The sequence below is a fragment of the Zosterops lateralis genome (assembly GCF_965231275.1).
Source record: "Zosterops lateralis genome assembly, chromosome: Z".
Classification (NCBI taxonomy): Eukaryota; Metazoa; Chordata; class Aves; order Passeriformes; family Zosteropidae; genus Zosterops; species Zosterops lateralis.
Genome location: NC_139800.1, coordinates 21695115 through 21716677, shown reverse-complemented (window position 1 = coordinate 21716677; position 21563 = coordinate 21695115). Strand labels below are relative to the sequence as shown.

Below are 21563 nucleotides of genomic sequence, written 5' to 3'. Positions count from 1 at the left end.
GCTTCTCGAAGCTGGGAGGACAATGAAGGCTCTGAAGCAGCCAGAGCACGGCCGGGGGCAGAGGGGGACAGGCAGGCAAGGGGAAGCCATGCAAATGGGGACTTTGATGTGGCTGCAAGGACTGGGGCTGGAGCATTGTTCCTATCACATCACATCAGTTTCACATTCCTCATGCAGGAGTGATCAACGCTTTCAGGGCCAGACAAAAGAGCCGGGAGATGAACAAAAGCAAGAGGGGGGGGCTTTACCTACTGCAGAATAGAGGCAGAGGATGAATTGCTCTCTTGGCAAGCCATGGAGATGGGCTGGCAGTTGCTGCGCTTTAGAGCACCAGCTTAAAATTTTTCTCTTTTATTTAGAGGAGAAGGGAAAAAAGGTAGGAGAAAGAGTTTCATGTGTGTAAAAGAGGGTATAAATAAGATAGTATGACAAGTATCTGTGGTTCTCTTACATTCCCTTGCCTGGTCTCCCCAAGTGATGACTCTTATCCTATTGCAGAAGTTCCTCCTGAGAAGAGCGGCTGGCAAACGTGGGTTTGACCCAGATTGCAAAGTGAGAATATTTTCAAGAGAACCTTCTCCCAAAATTAGCAAGGTGAAAGGGCTTGGAAGGGTCTGACCACATAGAGTGGAAGACTGGGCTCTCCTGACCCATGAAGCTCGCTGACATCAGCCCTGGGACAGGAGTAAGAGCTGTGTTGGTGAGAGCTGACCATTGTGCCCAGCTCTCCTAAACTAGGGTGTGAGGAGTAGAAGGGTGGAGGAGGTGAGGAAGCACTTAATCTTTGCTGCTGCTTATTTTGGGGTCCTGCCTGTTGCTGCAGGGATAACTTGATCAAGTCTCTTCACTGGGCCAGGTTTTGCTAGAGCTGGAGAGCAGGGATAGAGCCCAAGGCAGAATATGGCACATGTCTGTGTGTGTGCTTCTGTGCTACCACCTCAGCCTTTGCTTCAGCCCCAGTGGCTGAGCTCAGGGTCACTGGATTCTGGCTTTGCTCACTTGTTTTTTCATCCCTAGTGTCTCCTGGCTCTTGCCTGTGACTGACTCCTTGCCTCTCTGTGGGCCTGGAGTCTCCGTCCTGCCTTGCCCTCAGCTTCCTGCTTTCTCTGGTGTATGCTGCCATCCATTTACCTCAGAAAAGAGTGCATTGTACCAAATCTCTATTTTCCCCTTGCGTGTGCTATCTGCAATTTGGATTCTGCCTGTATTAAGTGGAACTTAATAGCTCCTCAAGGATGCTCTAGCCTCTCAGCCTTACCTAAAAACTTTTTTCCTGTGGAAGCACAAACCTTGAACATTGTCCCCACTGCACAGCTGTCCCTTGCTCTCCCACCCCCATGCACTGCTCTGGCTGCCCCCCCTTACCTCTGACCCACGGCCTCCTCCCCTCCCTCAGCTCCGGGCCCCTCTGCCTGAAAGGCTGTCAATCAGGCTGAATTGTCTGGTGGTTTTGTGATGTGGAAAGACTCCCACCAAGGAGTCAAGGGCCAGGCTGAGACCTTTAAACTCGATCCCATTTGTGTCTTAAATCAAACAGGAATCCAGGTCCTGGGATGGAGGGGGAGGTTTAAGGGGATGCAGAGGCTCAAAAGCCTCCACTGCCCCCCCACCCCAGTTTTCCTGGAGCCCTATCCCCACCTGCATTGTGTGGAGCAGGGAATGTGCCCATGGCCCTGGAGTTTAGGGCTTGTTTCTCTCTGTAGTCCTCTGCTCTGGGGGTTGGCAGCACTGCTTCCTTTAGTGGTGGCCCTTCGAACCACTCTCTGCCTTGGGGTACATGGCAGAAGTGGTCCTCTGGGCGAGGGTTGAGGAATGCGCTCAACATTCCCTAGGGAAGGGAAGGTTTCTGAGATCTGCTGTTGGGAGCATATGGGGTTGGGCAGGAGGGCAGAGCTCAGCAGCATCTCTGGTCTCACCAGTTTGTGGTGGTTGCTGCTGTGTGGGAGGATGTGGGTGCAGAGGTCAGATCAGTGACTAATGTCCTACAGATGGTTGCAAGGTTAGAAGTGATGTTTTAGCCTCCTCCCAAGACTCTACAGGTAAGCTTGACTTTACTGGACTGTTGTCATTGCAAAGAGGAGAGCGCCCTGGTCACTGTCTCTGGTGTGCCCGTGGCTCAGTGGTTTGAATCACACAGTGCCTGGTATTGACATCCATCTGATGGTGTCCATAGAGAGGGGATAAAACCAAAATGAGATGTCCCAAATTCCCAATCTACTGCCAGAATAGGGCATCAGGGCAGGCAAGAAGTGTTAAACACTCTCATCTTGTCTTTACTGTGTGTCAAGATGGGCTCAGTCTGCAGAAGGAAGATCATCTTAAATGGCAGGTCAAAAATCCTGCTTTTTTCTCTAGAAAGGGTCTTGACAGCAGCAGAGCTAGTGCTGCTTGGGGTTGAGCCCCATTCCTCTCACAGGCTTTGCTGGGGGCCCTTGACCTAGGACTGCTGCAAACAGGAGGGAGAGCAGGGCTGGGTAGAGAATCAGCTTTTTTCTGTTTAGTTCATGTCTTTTTCTGCCTGCTGGTGAGCAAAGGGTTTGCTATTGTTTTCTTTTCTTCCAATTTCTTTCCAAAGTCTGCATAGGTCAGAGATTTCATTTTGTCTTCCCAAGGGTAAGTTGCAAGTCTCTCTTCCCCTGACAGAGCCGTGTTTTCAGGAGAAGCCTGGAGCTGCCTTAAGACATGTACAAGCTCAGAAATGCAGTGGCTGTGTTTATTTTTTGTGTTCTGGGCAAAGTCAGAGCTGCTGCCGGTGCTAAGTAAATACAGAACTACCCTCATGAGTGACTGCATTAGCCAGGGTCATACTTGCTGCCTGCATGAAACCAGATGGATCTGTCTGGGGACTGGAACAGCAGCTTTCTTGTGACTAGCATAGGCAGAGCCACTGGCATTTAGATTACCAGCTCTCCTGTGCTTTTAACAGAGTGCCAAAGTTTGACAAAACCATTAAGTTAAATTAAGCCCTACGTGTTTCAAATGGATTCTGAGACTTCTGGCTCACTCATTAACAGAGCTGTCTCTTCTTCCTTTCTTCTTTCACTCCTTTTTTTTTTTTTTTTTTATCTATCCCCCTCCTCCATTTAATTCCCTCTCTGTAGCTGGTTTTACTGCTGACATTTAAAAGTAACATGTGAAGACTGAAGGAGAGACCTGGCACTAGGATGGCGCTGCTGTGAGCCCAGACATGCCCGGTCCTTCTGTGGTGGGAAAGAGGATGCTTGGAAGGTGTTTGCTCGAGGCAAGGCTGGGTCCCACAGGGCCTGCGTATGGGTTGGCCAGGGATGCTCCGGTCCCTGCAGAGCCCACGCCTGCTCTGTTTTTACCCATTGGCAGTGTTATTTATGGCCGGAGTTGCTGCTTTGCTGGGCCGTTTCCAGAGGGCAGAGAAGGATACCCTGGGTTCCCCGGGGTTCGCAGCTGAAGGGCAAGGGATAACAGGAAGCATCGGTGGGAACAGAGGCAGCGGCAGCACGGTCTGTCCGAGTCACCTTGACTCGCCTCCGGCGAAAGTGAAGTACTTTAAAGAGGCACAGGGCGATGACCTTGTAAATGGATGCGTGACCCAAGTGCTTCCCTGTGGCGTCGGCTTCTTTGTGTCCCTGATACTGCTCTTCACGCCTGTGGGGAATCACTGGGGCTGAGGGGTGGTTGCTGGGGTCTCATTTGCACAGCTGCGTCTCAACTGTGCAAGCTCTGCTAGTGACTGGTGTGAGAAATGCTGTCAGCCTTTCCCTGTCTCTCTAACGCAGCTTTTCGTGGGGCAGCAGAGCCCCTGTGGGACCTTGCTCTGGCTACCGGTGGAGCTGTTGTTGCCCTGGAGTGCATTTTGGCGGTGGACTGTGGAGTTGAAGAGGGTGAGCAGAAGAGGGGCGCCAGCCCCTACGTCACTGGGATTTGGAGGGATGGATGAACTCTGCATGAGGACCAAAGGCAGCTGCTTCACCGTAGCTCTCCTGCGGTTTGAGTGGTATCAAGAAAGAGGGAGAGTGGTAGTATGCAGTGGTCTTTAAGGCCAGGTAGAAAAACACTGAACAGTATTGAAGGTTTTGCAAACAGTAAATGCACTGAGGGTGATCTGATGGAGCTTGTGGACTAAAGAGAAAATACAGCTCGGATGGTGGAACAAAGCTGGAAAGGGTTTTCTGCTGGTGTCTGAGGCCTTGCAGTTCCCTGATGTGCTGCTCTGTAGTCCTGGTCCATGGAAGCATGCCTTGCCAAGTGCAGTACTGGCAGACAACATCCCGCATAGAGGCTCCTGTTCCTCTGCTTGAAAACTGCAAAATATTGGTTGCAGATGATGTGGGGACCGCTAGCTTTGGAGAATCTGGTCTTCACTGCTGGAACAGCCTTCCCACTGAGCAGGTCGGTGCTCTTTGCACTGATATGCCCTCAAGTGTCTCTGCTCCTGTGCGCCTCTTGCCCCTTGGCAAGAGGTCTTTGCTGCCTTGGCCTCATGTTTATCAGGTCACTCTGAGATGTGGCCTCTTGATGCACACGACCTCCCTTCTTGCTCTTCCTGTCACAGGCTGTCTGGAGAGAAGCCAGAAGCTGCACAAGGGGAGCTTTCAGCAGATCAACACGATTTGGTCTCGGGTGTGCAAAGCTGTAGTGTTAACCCATGCAAGGCACATCTGGGTGAAGCCTTGGGAGAATGTCAGCACTGTGCAATCTGCTCCCATTGACAGCCAGAACATGGTGCCCATCACAATATCTCCCTGCTGTGGGCACAGCCCCCTCCTGCCATCGTGTCTTGTTTCTCGGGGTACTCTCTCGTTATTTCCATGTTCATTAATGCTGATACGCTCAATTGCATCAGCTCATTTTGAGGGACCAAGTGCAATCCTGTGCCTTCATTTGCATCCCTGCTGCCTAGCTGTTGCCCAGGCAATGCCAGGTGCTCTGACATCATTACCCAGCCAACTGGCATCCTCTCTGCCCCATTAACCTTCCTGTAATTGACTTCAAATTGAACAGGGAAGGGAAGGGGAGGAGGGAAACTGTCTTGAAACGGCAACTGTTTGTGCCACCGTGGAGCAGGGCTCTTTGTTTTTTGAAGAGAAAACTGTGGCAGCTGTTTACAACTGGATACAACTAGGTTTGGGAAGTGTTTCTTGCCTGTTAGGCAGTTTTTCTTGTTTTGTAGATTTTCCCACCATCATCTGGGGTAATGAGATGTCAAAACTCCTTGGGGTGGTTTTGGGCTGGGAAACTTGGAGGGTTTGTGGAGAAGAGTGATGTTGGAGATGCTGAGAGCAGTGGGTCTGTGTAGCCCAGGGAGGGGAAGGTGAAGCAGTATGTTGAGGGGCATCACGGCAATCTCAAACTTCTTGGTGGGTAGGGAGAGGAAAGAGGTGGAGTGTTTTTTGTAAATGCCTAGGGATAGGGCAGCAGGCCACAGCCCAGTTTGGGGTCAGCCGGTCAGGCATTGAGAATTCTCTTGTCCCCATGTCAAACACAGGAGTAGGAGATGGGAAAAAGTCCTGTCTTTGAGATGCTCAGCCCTGACCTGCAGAGCCTCTGTACCTGAGATGTCCGGATCCATGCCCCTTGGATGGCACTAAGTTGAGATCTGGGTCAGGCTACAATATTCTATAGCTCTTATCCTAAATCCATTCTGGTAATTACAAATATGCTGCTTCTTCCTTTCCCCTTTTCCTTTCCCCTTTTCCTTTTCTTTTTCCTTTTCTTTTTCCTTTTCTTTTTCCTTTTCCTTTTCCTTTTCCTTTTCCTTTTCCTTTTCCTTTTCCTTTTCCTTTCCTTAATATAAAAGTTCTCTGGAGTTTTTCCCATTTAAAGGTAGAACTTGTTTTTGTGTCATTTTTTCTTTTGTCCCATTTTGAGCCAAAGTCACCCAAACAGATGCTTCACTTCAGATTCTCTACCACCGAATTGGCATCTTCTATCAACTTGAGTCAATTTTATTTACTCACCTTCTGCCTGCACAGCACTGCAGTCGCCAAGTCTTCTGTGTTTGCCCATGACTTGTGCTGAATGTAATTCGTTAGACTTAACTGAGCTGCCAGAGGAGAAGGACAGTGCAAGAGTGGATGGATGGAAACCTTGGCATCAGCTTCTTGATTGCCAAACCCAGCAGAACTGGTCCTGCTCCAGCAGAGCCCCTTGGACAGAGGCAGGTCTGTCCAAAGCGGGCAAGTGAAGCTTCTCTTACAAGGGAAGAACTTCCCATGTTCTTCAAAGTTGGGACAAAGGGGTGAAATACTTTTGAATTTTACTGCCTCTTATTCATTATTTACTAATATTATTGTTTTATTACTTATTACCTGTTAAGTATTAAAAGAGGAGATAATTCTGTACTGTGTTCTTAGCTTTTCAGAAGGCAAAGCTGAGGAACTTGTGGCAGGAGGGATTTCTTAAGCTCTAGGGTTTCAGATGGCGTGATCCTTCCTGCCTGGCATGGGCTGGTTCTTGCATTGCTTCATCTCCTTACTCCCTGCAAGATGCAGGAGTCCACACAGGATCAGATAAACCTGGGGCTTTTTGTACAGACCTTGAATTGCTGCTGGATTGTGGGGATAAGAAAACTGCTCATCCCCTCCAAGAGAGGAAGTCTTTATTTGGGCCGAAACCTGGGGCTGTCACTCCTAATTGCTGTGTTATGGAGGAAGTCTGATGGAGGTAATCACTGGCACTTGTGGGTGGTGGGTTTGCTCTGGGGTCTGACTGTCAGCTGGGAGAGGGTGTTTGAACCTTTGGTTGTCACAATGCTTAGAGGCAGGTCAGGGATGGAGGAAGTGAAGTATTAAGAGATGTCTGGGCTGAGGCATGCAGCTCAAGCTGGAAGTGGTATAACTGTGCCCTCAGCAGCTCTCCTGGGGAGCTCAAGCCCCTCATATTGCACTTTCAGTCAGTGAACCGTGGTGTGATGGGCAAAGCTCTGCCTCTGTTTCCCCTAGAGCTAACAGAGTTTAGTATCAATTAGCAGCTTAATTTGTAATTAATAACTTGCTGTCTCTTTTTAAAATGGCTTGTGGAGGGGGCTGACACAGGAAGCTCGCACAACCTGCAATGTGTTGTCATCAACTGCTGAGGAGCATCCTGAGATTTGCGGGGTGAGTTTGGACATGGATGTTGTTAGAAAGCAGGGAAACAGCCCTGGCAGGAGGTTGGGATGCAGGCTGTCCTCGAGATGAATCTGGGACCTCAGAAACTAATGCTTTTCAGTGTTTGCATCTATGAGTTCTGGCTGATAATTCTGGGGCAAATGTTGATCACTGAGCAGGGATCAGTCCAGGCACTTTCACCCTTGCAATCCTTCTGTGACAGCCACCTCAGCAGTGCTGGGGCTGCCTGTGTGTCTGGTGGCCACTGCAAGGGGCTAGCAGGGCCATTGCTTTCCTCTGTGAGTGGGAGCTCCTCCAGCAGCACAGGTTGCATGTGTCCCAGTCCAGCCTGGGATCTTCCTTTCTGGGGCTGACATATGTCATTTTCCTTGCAGGTCTTTGTGGGGTTTCCCTTCCTGTCCATATGGATTTTTGCTTTGCTGGCTGTACCATCCTGTGATGGTGTAGGGGAACTCCAGCCTGCCAAGCATCCTTTGCACAGGTCTCTGCCGTGTAGAAATTGGAGCTGCCTTGCCAAAGGTGGCAGTGAGTGAAGAGGTAGCAGGATACAATCAACCCAGGACCACCCAGGAGGGATTAGCTTGCCCTTCGTTGTACCCTGGGGAGATCTCCTAGCTTTAACTGTGTAGTATGTTACTCTGCAAGTAGTCTTCCTGGTACTGTCCTACAAGGAAGAGCTGGATGTAATGATGATGATGATGTTGATCCTATTTCTTCCCAATCTCCATTCTGCTCTATACTTCTCTGGTATGCGTGCTCCATGTAAGTTGTCCAGAGGACTCCTGCCTTTGTGTCGTGCTCCCAGGCCTTGCACCATCTGTCCCTCTCACTTTTCTTGGAGCCCGAATACATTTTAGGGCAGAAGTGACTATTTTTCTTTAGTAATTTTTCCTGAATGACCAGTTGCTGTTTCATTCTCTGAGAAATCAAAAAAAGTGTTTGTGTACAAGGAGGAAAAAAAAATCTTCTACGCTTCACCTGGGAGACGAGAGATGGCACAGAAAATGCAAAGTGGATTTGTGCAGCTGTGGGAACCACTGGAAAATGATGGCAGGAATATCAGCACTGGGGGATGCTCTGCATGTCCTGTGGGGAATGGGGCACATAATGTCTGAGGGATAGATGTTCTCAGGTCACTCCAGCCTCGCTTTCTCTGTGTGAGTGATGTAACTGGGTTTGAGTTGTTTTGTGTTTTTCCATTTCAAGGCTTTTCAGTGCCCAGCTGTTTGAGCCAAGTGTTCTCTTAGCATTTGAGGCTCTCTGTGCAGGGAGAGATTTGCATCTGAGTTGTTTGGCATTCATTTGTTGTCCAGTGGGTCTCCTGTCTGGAAAGGTCTGCAGTCGGGTCAGAAGCTGAGTTAATTTGCACTGGAAGGCAGACATACTTTGTTTTGCACGCTGGTTTCTTGCAGAAATCCCATTTGAGGTATTTGTTCTCTTATTGAAGCTGTGTTAGGAGCCATGACAGCCTCCCTGCAAGGCTGGAAAAGAGACAGCTAGCCTGAAAGGTGCAAATTAAACCTGTGCTCAGATAAAAACTGCTATTGCACTGTTAATGTGAGCCTTTCTTTAGAGTTTTGAGGCTTTTTGCTTGCAACTGAGGAAGAAATACTTACCAAGAGCCCTGTGGGAAGTAAAGCAGGCTCCAGAGTTCAGTTTGCAGCTACATTGGATGAAACACTGCAAAAATTCAGGGGAAAAGTGCCAGAGGGTCTTTAACTCTCTTTTGGATTAGTTCATGAAATGATCAGACAGGGCAGGCATTTTGGAACAGTTTGCCTATGAGGAAGGAGACTTGGGAAGAGCAGCTGTGTGGGGCTGTGGTGCTGCTGAGAATGGGGGATGTGGCCACTGCTCAAACACAGGAGCTGTTTGGTTTGAAACTTGATTATCCAAAAATTTTATTCTTCCCTGCCTGGGTGCCAGACTTGGGACCTGTGTGAGTAATCTTCTATGTCTCCCGAGGAATATGTCCTTCAGGGATTGCTCCAGATCCGACTTCCAGCTCCCAGCAATGTGTGTGTTTGCATCCCAGGTTGTTGTCACCACTGACAGCCCAAGGACCATGGGTACAGCAGGAAGGGTCCCAAGGCCTGGGGTAGAGAAACCCCAAAAGCATGTGTGTGGGGAAGGCAGATCCAGCTGCAAGTCTGGAGGGGATTAAAACCACAAGAGGCCGTAAACCCTCTTTGCTGTTAAGAGGGTCTCAGTGACTTGTTAGAACTCTGTGTGTTGGAGATGCTGTTGGCACAGTCCCCAACTCTCTCCCAGCCTGGGGTGCTCCTTAGGCCTCAAATACATCTTTTTCAGCCCTGCAGCAACATTGTCAGAGCTTTGACAGTAGAAAGTGATCCCTACTGAGTGTATCAGCACTTGAGCTTTCCTTCATTTCTCCTTGCACCCCAACCAGCCCAGGGAGAGAGATGGGAGAGACACCCATCATTGATGCCAGGGCTGTGCCATCTGTGGAGAGTCTGCTGCCAGTGGAGAGCCAGCTGTAGGCTGCAAAGGGTTAAAGAGACATTGACAGTAAACAGAAAGATAAGACAAAGCAAGTCTGCTGTAATTATGTAGCATTTATTATTAATACTCTGGAATTGCTGGAAGCAGGCTCTGTAATGTGAATACTGATACAGAGGTTCAGAAGACAATTTAGCTCATCTGTCTGTTTATTAGTTCCCTCAGCTCCAGCAGGCAGTGAACTAAAGCCGTGTTTGCCCCTTCCTTGTTGCAGTCCCCCCCTCTGCCCCTGAACTCTTTGCTGTTACCATAAAGAAACCTAGTTTTGTTCATCCTCTGGCCAGGTGCTGGAGCAATGCGTGGCATGATTCTGGATAGCCAAGCAAGGCTTTAATCCTTGACCTGAGCCTGTCTGTTTGCCAGGCATGGCCCAAAGCATGGCACTGGGCTGGGCAGAGCCATTGCCCTTCTGAGAGCAGCACAGCCACAGCTGATGCTGGAGTGGGATGTCCTAGGGCACAGGGCTGCACATCCTTGGGGTAGCAGCAAGACCACATGGCATGGGCTGCATGTTGGGGCCCACAGTTCATCATGGCCTTGTTATGAAGGGAGAGGGCAGAAGAGCTTTAGGAAGCTGCCTAGGAAGTAATTGGGAAGCTGTCTAGGAAATAATTAAAGGCTGCTGGGGTGGAGAGAGCAAGAAGTTAAACCATCTGCCAGGGGTTGCAACAAGTTTCCTTTTCCATCTGTGGCTTGGTAGGATTTGTCATTCTCACTTCTGTCCAAATTTCTGAGCTTCAGCCTGGGGTTTTTCTGCATATCCTGGGCATATAGGACATCCGTTCCTTTATGTATTTTACAGTAGTTTAAAGAGGATTAAGACAATAGCTAATCTAAATAATGAATGATGTAGATTGCTCAGCCTCTGAGCCACCTTGGTTTTTCTTGCACACAGATTAGTCAGCTCAGTAGCTAAATATCGGGGCAAACAGTATAAATCCATACACATAAGCCTCTCTGGCTTGAATAGGATAGAAGGAGTTTGAAATGGGCTCTGACACCGCTCTGTGTCTTGTCATGGTGTCTGTGGCCGCCTCGCTGACAGGACAGATGGGGAAGGAGGCTCAGTGGTGGCTGGTGCACAGCCCAGGTGGCTGAGGAAATACAGCATCCAGTGCTGCTCGGTCGATGCTGCTATCAGATATGGATGGTGGCAGGAGAGGGAAGGGATCGATGCTGCTCACTTCCCTGCTGCTGGAGCTGGCTGTGTTCTGCTTGAGCTGGGGGAGGCTGATACAGCCTCTGAGAGAGCAGCCTGCAGAGGGATAACATGGGCTGGTGGGGTTTTACTTGCATGAAAAGGCTGGTGTGGCTAGTACCTGCCTTCTGTCCCAGCATCAGTGCTAGGAGGGTGCTGGCAACTCCCAGGGAGTGTGACCTGCTGGAGAGAGCTTGTACTAGCATTGGACTGACAGCAGGTTTTTCTTAAGCTCTGAAGCAGAAGGATTAAAATCTTTTATTTATATGTCTGGTCGAGTCTGTCAGAGTTGTGTCAAATATTTTTGACAAGCAAAAATGCCATTTGCTTCAGCTTAATGAAAAATGATTTTTATTTTCCCCCCCTCCCAGGAACTAAAGGAATTGTAGTTTCAATTGCAGACCCAAAAGCTCCTCAGGAAAAAAAAAATCACAAAACAAAACCTAAAACCTGATTGTTGTAAGAGTTGGCTCTTAAAAGAGGCTCTGGGCTGATGTTTTGGGTCTCTGTAAAATGAGGGCCTGGAGAGCATTCAGTCATATGGTATCTCCTTTTATGAAGCTTTCTGGGCATATTATTCTAATGACATTTAATGGCACTGATTTCTTCATCTTAACCAAGTGGGTCTTTTCTCAGTCCCAAATAATTTTATTTTGCTCTCCTTCTGAGAAGCATGAGAGCTGGGACTGGCTTGACTTGGCACAGAAGAAGAGCGGTGTTGGTGGTTGTCTTATCCCTCCTGGTGGGGATGCATCTGGCTGTCTAAGCCTGAGGGTTGTGTGGAGGCAAAACTTGCATCAGGACCAGCACTTGTCAGGAGACCTGTTCTCGAATTTTCTCTGCTCCTTTGGAAATAATTCATTTTCTGTTGCTTAATAGGGAGCAGTGTGGAAATTATGGTTTGGCCAACACAGTGTGTCTAGCCCAAGGTTCTGCAGCTAAGTAAGCCCTGCCTCTTCCTTCTTTCCAGGCTGAAAAGCCTTGATGTGCTTGGAATGCCCTGATGCAGGAGATGCTTTGGTCCCCTTCCCTTGTGCCTCTTGTTGTCTCACTACTCCCTTTCTGTGAAGACCAGAACCATGAGTGGTGACCAAGTGATAGTCACATAATGGACTTGTACAGTGACAACATGGTCTGGTTTGGAGCAGAGAAGTGCTAGACCCTGTGGCATAGGCCAATTACACCTCAGAACATGGGTACAAGCCTTGCTCAGGAATGCAGGGTGGATCTGTGTCTGGATTTTACCTGGTCTCCTCATTGAGTGAGATCTGGGTTAAGATTCAGTCTGGGTCATGGCTGTGGAGAAGCTCTGTGTGCCACAGCTGGAACTGCACACTGATCCCTTTGGCTGGCTGAGTAGTGTGGGCAGAGACACAGATAGTGCAGGCTTGGGAAAAAGATCATGTGTCCCCACACCCTCTTTCCCCTTCCTCCCAGAGTTTCAGTCAAGGCTTGCTTTGCCTATGTCCTCCTCTTTGGGCACAGATCTCTCTTCCCCATAGCCCAGTGCTTGGCAAGGGGGGCCCTTTCTTGGGTGCCAGCTGGGAGGAGGATAGGGCAGTGGGACAAGCTGACAAAAACACTCACTGCTCATCCTGAGCTATTTGTCTATGCATCCTGACTAAGGATCAAGCTGTCACAACCCAGTTCCCTGCCTTGTGTTGCTTCCCCTGGGAGCTGTCAGGAGGCTGCTGGAGCCATGCGGTAACACGGGTCTCGGGGAGGCAAGCAAGGTCAGATGTCTGCTCAGAAATGAGATTGGCAATGATGCCACCAGTGCTGACAAATGGCCTGTCATTAATTTCTGACTCATGGCAGCAGAGAGGGCAGCAGTGGAAGAAACCCATGAGGTCACTGGCAGCCTCTCTCCCTCGGGACCTGCACACAACTTCCACCCTAAACCTTTCTGCGTAGCGTGGGCTCATCCCACGGGATCAGAGGGGGTTCTTTTCCTACACACCTGCTCTGAGTTTTTTGTTTCTGCGTGCAAGTGCGTGACACAGCTCCAGATGAGCTGCAGTGAAGCCCATAAGCACCTGGGAACTGGCACAGTCATCCAGTCCCTGTGGGAACTGAATTTTGTCTTGTGGCATGACTGGCTCAGCACTGGTGCAAGCAGGATGAAGGTTGAAACAAAGCTTGTGTTATCAGTGTGTTGCAATACTGTTGTGAGACACGAGGTGCTGTGCTGCTGGGAGATGCTGCAGGGAACTGGGGGAGACCAGGCTGGGATGCTCAAACCCTGGCTGTGCTCCCTCATGCTGGGGCATTGCCAGGGCTGGGTCTGCAGGCTGCTCAGCCCTCTTGCAGAGCAGCCTTCCCTCCTCTTCTACTCTTTGAGTCTCTTCTCATGCTTTTTATAGAAAGGGAGTTTTTCCTCAGTTGCAAAATACTCCTTGGAGGTTATAGCCAAACAGACAGGAATTTCTGTGGTAGATGATGCTGGTGGAGATGCTGCACTCTCTGCTCAGTCACGCTGGTGAGCTGCATATGACTGGGCTGCCTTTTAGGGCAGCTGTTGGTGCTACAAGTACAACCTTTGCATATGTGCAGAGAAGAGGTGACTTTCTCCTCTGGATTATTTGGGAGTTGTTTCAGTCTCTTTTAGGACATAAGAAGACATGGTTATTCCACCTTGACTCACTCCAGATGCTTGAACCTCTCAGCTTGCACTTGGGAGTGGATGGGCAGCAGCAGGCAGAGGCTGCAATGTGGGACTGGAATTTCTGTGTCTGGAAGAGCAGGGGGGAGGATGAGGAGGTGGTGATTTTGGAGAGTGAAGGCTGCACCACCACCTCAGGCTGCTGCAGTGGTGGTGCAGCCTGAGCTGTGCCTTCAGGACCTTTCCCCTCTGCCTCTGCTGAGCTACGATTCAATTTTTCACTTTTCTTCCATCCCCTCTTAACTGGAAGAAGTCCTAAATAAAGTTGCTGTCACTTTTATTTATGGGCACAGAGGAAGACACGGACAAAAAGCCTGTGTGCTCCTGACAGCTACAAAGCATCCGGCTGTTTTTGCTCACTCTCCTTGGCGAGGCAATCGATCTGGGCACAGGCAAGCACCCCTCCTTGGGTACATGGGGCTTCTACATGCCCCTACCCAGGGCACTCCAGGATGGGCTCTGCATCCTGGGTCCTCGCACTCAGCTGTTGCAAAGCCTGGCTTGTCTGGCAACACCTGTCCTAAAATCCTGGACCCCTGAAAATACAGTTGCATGAACATGCCTGCCTTAAGAATCCATCACAGGCTTCTTGTCTCCATCTTGATTGGTTCCAGTGAGGTCAACCTTTTTTTAATAACTCCTGGACTTCGGCAGGGAAAACTATTTCCTTCAGGAAATAATATAATTAAGGCTGCCTGACACTTCTGATTATAAGCCCCTGTCTTCAGTTGCTTGAAACTACGCCAGCCTTTAACCATTTGGACTGAAACTTCACATGTCGCTGCCTCCGGCTGAATTTTTTTGGAAAATTTTAGCAAAGAGAGTTTTAAGCTGCTCTCAAAACAGGGTTGGGGGGAAAAAGGCATTTGCGTATCCACAGTTAAAAATAAAATTTAAAAAAAAGGCAGAAAAATTCTTGCAGTTGTGCTGAAGAAATTCCAGTATCTTTGTGCTGTGAGACTGGGCCTGATAGTTTTGGGGAAAGTTTTGTGCCAGGCATCAGGGTTCTGCTTGTTGCTGACTCCACAGAAATGCACCTTCCCCACACCAAGTCGTGAGGCTCTGAATTGCGCACTATGTGCGTATGTTACCTGCAGCATATGCGGGGAGCTTCCCACAGCAGGGAGTGCTTTGCCTGGAGCACACAGCACTGCAAAACCTCTGCCCTCCAGCTCGTGTGGGGATGCCTTGCTGCTGGGAAATGTTGAGCCCCTTCTGTTGGTGCAAGTAAAATCCATGGATCCCTGATCAGGGTAGTCCCAGCTTGTGCTGGAGAAAGATTTTTTGCAAATGCTTGCGTTTGGATTTTTTTTTTTTTCATTAAGCATGTGGTTCAGTTATCCATTAGCCCTTGCTGTGCCATGCAGGTGCATCATGAGGGACATGCAGCATGCCATGAGTGCTGGGCTTCCTCGAGCGTTTTGCAAGGACTTGTTCAAAAAGTTAGTGCTTTTGCAAGCACGTTTCTCACAAGTCAGCTTGTTGCTACAGAAATGGCCAAAGTGAGAGTATTGCTGTGGGGCAGCCCAGACAGGCCCTATAAAACAGATGTCACACTGGTGAAGTGACCTGACCATGGCATTGCTGAGACCTCAAGTCCTGGTGCTTCAGGGTGAGCTCAGCAGTGATGCAAGCCCTCCTGCAGGGACCTGACCCAGGACTTGTCCCTGCTTTGTGCCTGGTGACATTTGCTCCTTATGTGAGCCCATCTGAGCTGTGATCAGCTGTGAGCTGTTCCTTGATTATGGGGAAGTACACCTCACAGATTTTCCCTCTGGCTCAGCAGTAACACATGCCCCAAATCAGGCCCTTCTAGTGACCTGTTTTGGACATGCTGAATTCCTTCAAAATCCACTTTGACCTCAATTTGAAGCCCCTAAAAAGCAAGTCATGCTTTGATTTCCATGTGGAAATCTGGGCTGCTGGACCTGTGGCAGGGCTGGCTCATCTGGCTCAGCATGGGGCACAAAGGTGGCAGGGAATTTCAGTCCTTTCCACAGGTTTCAGAGATGTCTCTGAGAAAAGGCACTGGGATTTTGCACTTTTTACCCATAATAATGCACTCCCTCCCTGAGGGTACTCAGTGCTAAGCCTAGTCTCTCTTCTCAGGTCCCTGCCAAGCTAGAATTAGAGCCCAGGAGGGTCTCTGGCAGGTAATGATAAATGAGCATCTCTTGCTGTAGCCTTTCCTGTTCACTTTATCTGTGGGTAGGAAAAAGCCCAACATTCACAACCAAAAACATTTCCAAAAAATAACCAAAGAGTTACACTGGCATTGCAGAGTGAGAGGAGGTTTGGTGCGAAGCAGCTCTCCCCCCTTCTTGCCAGTCACTCCTCAACTCTTGGGTGCCTGGCAGAGCAGCTTTTGAGTGATGGGGTATTGTGGGTGCTGGGCTTGGGGCAGCTGGAGTTAAATTTCTTGGTGGCTGACACCTGACAAGTGTGATAAATTGAGGCTCACTGTGGCTGCCGGCATGACAAACAGTCTGCTTCCATCCTTGTAAACTCTGTGAAAAATTTGTAATTATTTCCAAGCACTTTGCAAATGAGGGTTTTGCCATTAGGCTCCCAGTGTAGTTTCAGGGGGTGGTAATTTATTTATTTAGGCTTTGTAGGCAGGCAGGAGGTAGATTGGGGGTTGTAGTTTGGGTTTCTGCAGCATCCTCCCATTGGCTTGTCCAGGCTTTGCATGAGGTCCTGGGAGGAACTCTGGCAAAGCTCATCAGTTGAGGGTTGGGTGCTAATTAAAGCCTGTGGTGTTCCAGGCTTGGAGTCACTGTCACCCTTGGGAAAGAATCTCTGCAGGAGAGTGAGTACCAGACTTTCGTCTTGCCAGTGAGTTTTGGCTCCTATTTTTCATTTTTAATAATGCAAAGCCATAAGATTTTTTTTTTTTCTTCAAAGCATTTAAAAAGAAGTGGGGGGAGCAACACAACCTCAGCCACAAGAGCTGGGTAATGAGCGCAGATCTCTACTGATAATTTGTTTGTCTAACACAAAAAGCATATTTCCTGCTGTAAGGGAGGGCACCATTGGTTACGCTAATGCCTCTGACTCCATCTCACCAGGCAGCGTGTCAGATGTAGCACAGAAAGTCCTCCTCCTGTTTCCAGCCCTTAGTGTCTGTGCTGCAAAGCTGTACAGGCATGCTTTCCTCTTCACACTCGTGGGTTCAGTCGGACTGGCCTCTCTCTGCACTGCTTAACATGTGGCTTTTCTGAGCCTTAACTGAGGCTTTTCAGGATTAGGGCTCAGGCAGCACAGGACCTCATGGATGAATGCCTTGGTGCTGGGCTGACAGTGTGGTGCTTCTGTGCTGTTCTGTCTGGGGAGCATTGCTGTCTGCCTTTAAAGAAGATCAGAGATGCCCCAAGCTGCAGGGGTCTTTCTTCCCCTCTCCCATTTCATGTCTCTGAATCGAAATAATTAAGCAAATACGTGCTTTGGGGCTGGACTGTGACGCTCTTGTGGGAGGGCTCTTATTCTAATGAGGTTCGTGTTTGCACCGGTTACCCCCAGCTGTCAGGGCTGGAAAACAAATACCCCCCTACTGCCTTGGTTGTTTGCTAAACCTGAAGCAATGGCAGAGCTTCACCTGACAACAGAGCTTCAACCTGACATGTTGTCTCTTCTGTTTTTTTGAAGAAAATCCTAGATCTGAGCAGCGAGGGTTGGACAAGTGGCCAGAAGAATCCCCCAGACGTTTATGAGAAATTGGGGACGCCCCAAGGACTCTGGACTGGTGGAGAGGTAAGAGGTGGGTTAAAAACCTTGCTCACCCAGCTTGTCCTGAGTTGGTGTGCTTCATAGAAGTGCGGGACACATGTCTTCTGGTGAGGGTGATGGTGTTTATTAAATTGCGACAAAATGCTGCTCCTGGCTCTGGCGTGTGAGCAGCTTTTTAGCTGCTGTGCAAAGAGGGCAGATGCTGACAGTGGTTATTTGGGATGTGGAGGGGCAAGTATGGATGAACAGCCTGGAAAAAGCCTATGTTATGGTCTGCCCATGGACAACTTCTCCATAAAGAGCTCTATCACTTGAAAGCCCTTTGGGCAACTCAGAGGTACATAGTCCAACCACAGTCACAGAGGTCCTGTGTTGTGGCTGAACCACTCTGGAGCAGGTAAGTGTCACCCAGCCCAGCTTTGTGCTGGAAGGTGAGGTACTACCTCTTGCAGATGAGCACAACTTGGAGCTCTCATGTCTGCTGGGTGTGTTTTTTTGCTTTCCTGCCCTGGCAGGCTGCAGCATCAGGGATGAGATGCACAAGCTTTGCTTGAAAAGGAATGCATCTCCTTAGGAGACCACCACCAGCCATGGGCAAGAGTGGCTGCCCCACATCTGAGGCCTGTTGCATGTGTGCTCAGTATGGGTCTGTGGTAACACAGTGCTGTTTGAGGAGGGGTTTGGGATCATGTTCTTTGAGCCATGCTGCAGCAGGGAAGGAGGCTGGAGATGGAGCTGCCCCACTTGGGGATGCAGACCCTCTAGAGCCAAGCTGGGGAAGCCTGGTGCTTGCTGGTGCTGTGCCTGAGAAAGGAAAATTATGCATTAAAATTTAACGAGTTTCTAAATGCCAGACAAGGACGTCTTAAGTGGGAATTGTCACTGTTTGAGTAGTGCAGCCTTTTACTTAGTTAAAACTGCATGGCTTTAATTACGTTGATCCTAGAAAGCAATAGCTTACACCAAAGAGGAGAAACTGTTGACCAAAATAGCATGAATGATGAATTTTCCCTGTGCAGCTTCCCTCTACCCCTGCATCATGCTCCCCAGAGTTGTTTTGCAGCCCTTTTAACCCTGGATAAGCAGAGTTCTTTATCCTTTGAGCCACAAGCAAGGACAGAAATGCTCCCTGTGTGCATGCTTGATTGTTTGCCCTGGAGTTAAAAGTTCAAGGTTAAGGAATCTGGGGGTGGGCAACACTGCTGGAGCCACAGTGGGGAGTGGGCTGGGGCCTGGGCATGCAGAGATGCTCTCCAGCAGTGAAACCCTGCCCTTGGCATTGCTCCTTGGTGGCATCCCTGAAGTGGAATGGAACAAGGACTCCTTCCCTCCCCATCCTCAAGATAGATCAGCCCACCCACGGGACTCCTTGCAGCTCTGCAAATAGAGCAGCTCAAGCAGGGTACATCGCTAATAATACCAATTACTGTTACATGCTGGCTACAAGGTACACTGGCAGTAATGGGATCCTGGGGGGATGAAATGAAAGCGATATAATATGGTGAGATAAATTAGTGTTGTAAAATTAGCCATGGGTCTAGCCAGGGATCTGACAAATGTGTCGCAGCTTTGGTACAAGTTCTGAGCACTGCTGAACTGGATTTTGTGGCCCAGAGCAGACCAGATGGGAAAAACGGAAAAAAGAGTTTGAGGGGTCTCCATACACACGTGCTACCAGTTAATGCTGCTTGTTTCTTCTTTGGATTTGTGAAATAATACATCCCCTGATGCCTGCTTGTGTGTGGCAGTGAAGGAGTAAAAGCCCAGCCCAGATGATGTGCTGCTGGAGGAGCTTGAGCCTGGCAGAGAGATAGGAAGGGGGTTGGAAAAGCATCAGCAGGCTAGTACTCCTGCCAGCATTGGTGTGTCAGCTACCCATCCCTACTCTGCATCACTGGCTCCCTCTCCTGAGTTTGCTCCCAAAGGATTTGGTGGGATGTGTGGCAGGCATTTGCACAAGTTTTAGCTGTGTAGGAAGGGTAGAAAGCTGGTTTCTGCTTCCTGTGTTGCAGGCTGACCTGCTTTCCGACACTTAGATGTGCTCTGGGGCACAGGGATGTCTGGAGAGCTGGGCATCCCACAGCTCAGGGACTTCTTCCTGTTGACCAAGGGTGTATAGCCAACTCTTTCTCATCCAGATGCACACTTTATTCTTCACCCTCTGAGCCAAAGGGTGGAAGCCAGGAAATGGGGTTTTGTGCCTCATGGAGGCTGGGAAATGAATGTGGTCAGTTCCAGTGGGATCCACTTCCTGGTGGCTCGTTAGGACAGGCTCCACCGCAGGGATATGAACACTCCTGCCCATGAGACGCATGAGAGCCTCTCATGGGTTTGTAAATGCAAGATAATTGCCTGTTTAATGTCTGACATATTACACGGTATCTGGGGAGAGGCAGACATGATTTAGGTCTGATTTGATAAGGCATGTTATGTGACTCACTATAATAAAAAAGTGAAAGAAAAATTCTGAATATGCTTTGTAATGCCCTGCAGTGGAGCTGAGGGGGGCAGAGGGGTGGCAAAGTGATCTGCAAGGCCTCTCCCAAGTCTTGCCATGATGGTGTAAGAGGAATGGTGTGTTGCTAGAGGCCTTGAAATTAAGGACACGCATGCAGTCAGTAGTCAAGGCAAAAAAAAAAAAAAGGACAGTTTATTTTCGACCTCGATTTATATAGATTCTGGACAATGACTAGGGATTGGACAAATGAGGTTGACACCTCTCCAACTACACTGATCAAACTAGAAGTCTATCTATTGTCCCTCCTCCAAAAAAAAAAAGTAAACAAGAAAAACAGTTTACAAAACATTACTTTTGTTGACATGAAAATCCATAAGAAACTCCTCGACAAAAATGCAAACATCAGAAGGCTGAAAAAGATCAGAGTGACAATGCTGGGCACATGGCAGACCTGTCTGTGAGAGGGAACCAACTTGCCACGTCCCTAGGGAGGAGTTTGTAGAGGTCAGGCTACTGCAGTTCTGCAGCAGCACCAGCTTGAGAAACAAATCCCAGGGGATTGTCTCAGCACTGCCTGGAGAATCCCCAGAGAGCTGAGACAACTTGTGTGCTGACCCCAAGCAGACAGAGGCCTAAGGAGACAAGCTGCACTTTGTGGGAGGTCAGCCTGACCACTTTTTGCTGCCCTCCTGCTGCAAACAGGGTACAAAGTGCAGCGGTGACACACTTCAGATATATCAGACCCCAGCCAGCCCCAGGGCTGAGTTGTCCTGGCAAAACCAATGGGGTGATGAACTGCAGCAGCGGAGGGAACCCCTTCCTTCAACTTTCCTGCTGGAGAAGCAGGGTTGTGGGACCACAGCAGGACATTGAGCCAGCAGCTGGAGTGCCAGTAGCAGCATAAATAGAAATACAACTTCTCGGCTTCTTGTGCAGCTACGATATATCTTGTTTATATTGACTTTCTTAAACCTCTAAAATACATTGTAGATTGATCTACAAATCTGCAGAAAGCACCTTTTTATTATTTTTTTAAAGCCTAAAGCGATTTTCTGCCTGCTCCTTGTGGTTGGTTCTGAACAGACACATGTTCTGTTGTCCTATTTGAAGCTGGCATGCTGCCACAGTGGTAGGAAGTTTAGCAATACTTGAGCTGGATCGATTCAAGCCCATTATCTGTGCTGCCTGGGACTTGGTGGTGAAGAGGAAGAAAATATTCTCCCCAAAAACATCAAAGCCCTGTGATAAAGACACAGAGTTAAGCTCTATTTATAGGTGGACAGATGTCTTGCCAAAGCTCTGCTGCTGTCATTTGATCAGGCAGTTTTTAAGTGCTTAGCAGTGTTTGGATCCAAAGGTGGCTGAGGTGTGTCCCCTCCAGGCACAGCTGCAAGCCATACAGCTTCTAGGCAGTCTTTATCCTTCTTCCAAGAAGGGACCTGATGTTTAGATAGTAAGAATGAAGTGGCTGAGAGGTCTTGGAGTTGGTGACTAAGATAAGGTCAACAATCCCTCATCTTGTTCTTGCACCTGCAGAGCCCTCAAAGCTCCAGAGCAGAGCTGCCCTGATGTTACATCAGAACGGTGTGGCTGTTAGGTTTAAACACAGGCATCTTCTATCTCCTTGGATATCTGGCTCTTGGCTGTGTCACCCTTCCAGCAAAGAGATTTTTCTTACTGTTCACCCTAAACTTCCCAAGCACCAAGGTTTATCTCATGAATTTTCCTTCCTTATCAAAAGCTATCAAGATATTTGAATCAGGACCAGTCATGCAAGCTGAATATTTGGAGTGATTCCCCAGGCCAAGTTGTCTCAGGTCTTGCAGTGCATGTGCACATACATGTTACATGAGTGTTTGATTTTTGAGGGGCTGGTGAAAAGGGTGAGGTGAAATGGGTTAGCTAATCCAGATT

At 48.9% G+C, this 21563-nt stretch overlaps 1 protein-coding gene across 4 annotated transcripts in view; it reads left to right on the top strand.

Annotated features, from left to right (window-relative positions):
* CNTFR (ciliary neurotrophic factor receptor) overlaps positions 1–21563 on the top strand; it is a gene marked incomplete at both ends in the record, with an annotated part of 201743 nt that overhangs the window by 35970 nt on the left and 144210 nt on the right. For 2 of the 4 annotated variants that reach the window (XM_083884082.1, XM_083884085.1), the window contains one exon: positions 17111–17215. In XM_083884082.1, the coding sequence (XP_083740208.1) occupies positions 17111–17215 (105 nt within the window). Of the gene's footprint in view, positions 1–17110; positions 17223–21563 lie in introns of those variants that run through there. The other 2 variants (XM_083884083.1, XM_083884084.1) reach the window with 2 other exon arrangements.